General features: G+C 36.1%; 1 protein-coding gene across 1 annotated transcript; it reads right to left on the reverse strand.

Moving 5' to 3' along the window:
* Positions 1-568: 568 nt before the first annotated feature.
* Positions 569-4,087, reverse strand: LOC131065465 (putative leucine-rich repeat receptor-like serine/threonine-protein kinase At2g24130). The gene is made up of 2 exons (XM_057999964.2): positions 1,392-4,087; positions 569-1,278 (listed from the first exon to the last, which is right to left on the reverse strand). The coding sequence occupies exons 1-2, from the start codon at positions 3,991-3,993 to the stop codon at positions 824-826; spliced, it is 3,057 nt and encodes a 1,018-aa protein (XP_057855947.2). The 5' UTR covers positions 3,994-4,087; the 3' UTR covers positions 569-823.
* Positions 4,088-4,512: the final 425 nt, after the last annotated feature.

Genomic DNA, 4,512 nt, shown 5'->3' on the forward strand with positions numbered 1-4,512 from the left:
TATTGATGTTAGGAATTTTAGGAAAAGGAGCATGCTTAGGAGAGTCATTATCTAAATCTCTAATTTTTATGTAGATTCTAATTTTAGGAAAGGACCATCTATAGTTGTTGTTTTGTTGTTCTTTGTAATTTTTATCTTATTTTAACAAAAGAAATAAAATTAAAATATCTTTACAATATTATAATTAATGTCAAAATGAGACATGTTCTACTAGTTCAACTCACAAATTTCAATAAAAAATTGAAAATTTCTAATATGATAAAAATTCAAAATTATATCTCTAATAATTATGATTTATAATTAAGCAATCTAGTTTATTTTTTTCACATATTTCATACAAAAATTCATCACTTAAAATTTAGAAGAAATCATTGATTTCTTAATATTTTTTATAATAATTGTCAAAAAAAATAATAGTGGTTTAACAACTATTCATTATTCAAAAATTAAATAATATAAAATAAATTTTAAATTGTATTCGTCATTTCAAAGATATAAAAGTAATGCTACAAATTTTTTTATAATTAATAATAATAAAACCTATACATCTCTTTTATGAGATTTTCCTTTCTATTAAGATATATATTTAATCGCATATCCAGATGATTGGTATGTCCAAAATATGTCACATCCACATCTCCTTTACACTCACAATTTAAAATGTGAGGACCTAAATCATGCCACCATATTATACCATATAAGTAGCACAAGCTGAGCATTATTTCATCTGCTCACAATAAACTATACCATCCAAAATAATTTACATTAGGACATCATATATTTTTGATTGGACAAGAAATAAAGAAAAAAAACTTCTTTAGGCTTAGGATGTGGATGTAGACGAACTTCCCCTATTTCCCAAACCAGCCATATTTTTATCTCTTCTATTGTCAAGAAAAGGAGAGATATCTACTGGTAATTGAATAGTTTTAGGCACACCAAGAAAAGTACTTCTGATTGTATTTAATCTATTAACTATCTCAATCATATCAGGACGCTCTGAAGGTGATTCCCTTGAACAAAACAACCCAATTTGTATAAATTGAGTAAGGCATTCCATTACCATTGATATCTCTGATTCATGAGCATCTATAAGTGGACAATTATCCACCACATCTGAAATTTTATTTGGAAAATGCAATTCTGTCCATTTTTTTAGATTCATTCCTTCAATGAACATATCATCTGTTGATCTCCTCTTTGTCAACAACTCTAAAATTAAAATTCCATAACTGTATACATCTCCTTTTGTAGTAAGTGGTCCACCTATTCCATACTCTAAGAACAAATAGAGAAAGACAAATTACTCCTGAGTCATTTGAAGCGTTTGATGGTTTTTAAGATTAAAAAAATGTAGAAAAAGGCATGGCACAAAAATGAGAAATTCATACCTGGTGCAATGTAGCCAATAGATCCTCTAAGTGCATTTGTAGAAGTCAAAGAATCCACACAATTGCCAAATATAAGAGTGGAAAGGCCAAAATCAGCTACGTATGAAGTCATGTCATCTCCTAATAAGACATTGCTGAGCTTAAGGTCACAGTGAATCACTTGAACAAAGCAATGATGGTGAAGATATTCCATCCCTTGTGCTATCTCCATTGCTATCCTTATTCGATCACTCAAATTTAATCTGCATCTACCCCCTTCAGGAGGATACAACCATCTCTCTAAACTTCCATTTGACATGAATGGAAGAATTAAGGCTTTAAAATCAAGGTTGGAGCATGCTGAAATGATTTTAATTATGTTGCGGTGCCGAACTCTCTTTAATGCATTGCATTCTCTGCTGAAACATTTTTGAGCGAGTTCATCTTGCAATTTGAGAACTTTAACAGCAATATTTTGACCATTCTTTAGAATCCCTTTATAAACTGACCCAAAACTGCCAATTCCTAAAAGATTTTCATTACTAAACCCACTAGTTGCATCTACCAGTTCTTTATGTGAAATTTTTGGAGGCCATACTTTGAGAGCAGGGACACTGGAACGCTTGTATCTATAGGAAAATGCAACCAATAGAAGAGACATGATCAAAATTGCAATGCCCACTATAACAGGAATACTCACCTTTTTGGAGAGTGATGGTTGTTTATGATTGGAATGAGAGCATGGCAGCAAGTTTAGCCATTCACCACAGAGGCCAAGATTTCCCACAATTTCTGAGGCATCAAGTGTTGCAAACGCTCCTTCCTTTGGGACCTCGCCAGTCAACCTGTTTGAAGAGAGGTTGAGATGCTGGAGCATCTTCAGCTTTTTTAAAGCCACTGGTATTGTACCTGACAAGTTATTGCAGGAAAGATCCATGTATTGTAGATTTTGTAGATCTGCTAGTGATGCTGGGATTGACCCCTCGAATGCATTCCAAGAAAGATTTAGATATTCCAAGCCCTTGCAGCTTTCTAGTGCACTGGGAATGCCACCCGAGAAATTGTTTTGAGAAACATCTATAGCTAAAACCATAACCAATTTGCTAATTTCCAAAATAGAACCTTGCAGTAAATTGCCTGAAACATTGAAATAGAACTGGAGATTTTGAAGACCTGCAACCTCAGGAGGTATATTTCCTGTTAGTTTGTTGTGTGCCAAGTCCACCGTTTCCAATGTCTTGCATCTTCCTAAACTGGCAGGTATTTTACCTGACAGTTGATTGTAATGAAGTTTAAGCCTTCTTAATTGTGGAAGGTCACCAAGACTATTTGGAATTCGCCCTGACAGCATGTTATTACTGAGTATCAACAATCCAAGTTTTTTTGATTGACCAAAACTTTCTGGAATTCTTCCCTGTAAATTGTTTGAGCTCAGATACAATCTTTCCAGATTTGGAAGTTTACCAAGTGCAGATGGAATGGTCCCATTGAGCTGGTTTGCTTCTAGGCTTAGAAATGCCAAGTCTGTGAGGTTACCAATCTCATCTGGTATGTTTCCCACAATTTCATTTAAATGCAAATCTAAAAATGAGAATGAATTTGAAAGACGACCAATTGAACTCGGCAAGACGCCAGTGAGATAATTAGTTGCCAAAGCAAGTTGTTCCAAGCTGGAGCAATTAGTTAACACTGTTAGAATAGACAAACCATTGCTTCCACTCACAAAATTATTTCGCCACAAATAAAGTCGTCTCAGCTGCTGCATTTTCCCAAATTCCAGGGGCACTGTTCCTCTCAGTTGGTTCTTACTCAAATCCAGCAGTTGCAGCTGAGTCCAATTACTCACTGAGCTGGGTATTTCTCCAGTGAGCTGGTTTCCCCACATATACACTTCTTGCAACTCTGACAGCCTTCCAAACTCCCATGGAATTGGGCCGCTTAAGTGGTTTTGAACTAGGTCTAATATCTGGAGATGAGAGCAATTTGAAAGGGCCACTGGTATCTCTCCAGTGAGTTGATTTGCTCCTAATGCCATGGTTTCTAAATTTGAAAGAAGACTAAATTCAGAGGGAATGCTTCCACTCAAATTGTTAAATGTCAGTATGAGAGATTGTAAAGAACGACAGCCTCCCAGAGAGGATGGAATGGGACCTTCTAAATTGTTGGATGACAACCGAAGTACTCTCAAGCGAAATAGCCTTCCAAGCTGATATGGAATATGACCCTCCAAACTATTATTTCTGAGAGCAAGTACCCTAAGGAAGGAAAGATTTCCCAGAAAGGGAGAGATGGGGCCAGCTAATCCCATACCTGTGAGATTGAAGGAAACCACACGCTGTCGACGAGAAGAGCAGGTGATGCCAGTCCAATTGCAGAAGTTGTGATTGGGAGACCAATCGAGCAAGGAATAAAATGGATCGACAGAGATGGCAGATTTGAAAGCCATGAGAGCTTGTTCAACAGAATGACTAGAAGGCTTTGCCATATGAGGAGGCAGCGCAGAGAGACAGAAAAGGAGCAGCAGAGAAAGCATCGTCATCTTCATTCTTAGCTTGCCCACGTAAACACCCAAACAAAACATGTAGTAGTATGTAGTAGTTGGATTTACTTTTAAATTTGTCATAAGAAGTTCTCATATAAATAAAATAAAATACGCGCATTAAAGCGCGTGGGGACCGATTGCATTTTAGCTTTAATCTTCATCTTCAATTCCCTGTAGCTTTAATCCTTGAAACACGGGAAAGAAAAATGAGACGGACATCAAATTACATGAATTTTAGGAGAATGGCCATCTCAATTAAAATAACGTCAGTACGAAGAGATAAATTGAGTGCGATTAGAATAGACTACTCCATCACTGCACTTGCTAATGGCCAGTCACTCCATGAACTGTGTTTGCGTCCTGTCGCCGAGTAAAGTCTAGTGGGCAATGAATGCTCTCCTCTTCCATTCCTATGCACATTGTATCTTTTTTCCTCCCTTGTTCCTTTAATAGGAGCCACTTAATTCTCTTCATCAGTCTACCTAATATGATGTCAGATCTGTTTCATATATCTAACATCATTCAGGATAATGAAGTTTTTTTTTTCATCTGTGATATGCAGAAGATAAATAACTCATCACAAATGGCTTGACGTCTAGC

Source organism: Cryptomeria japonica, chromosome 4, assembly GCF_030272615.1.
Source record: "Cryptomeria japonica chromosome 4, Sugi_1.0, whole genome shotgun sequence".
NCBI classification, from domain to species: domain Eukaryota; kingdom Viridiplantae; phylum Streptophyta; class Pinopsida; order Cupressales; family Cupressaceae; genus Cryptomeria; species Cryptomeria japonica.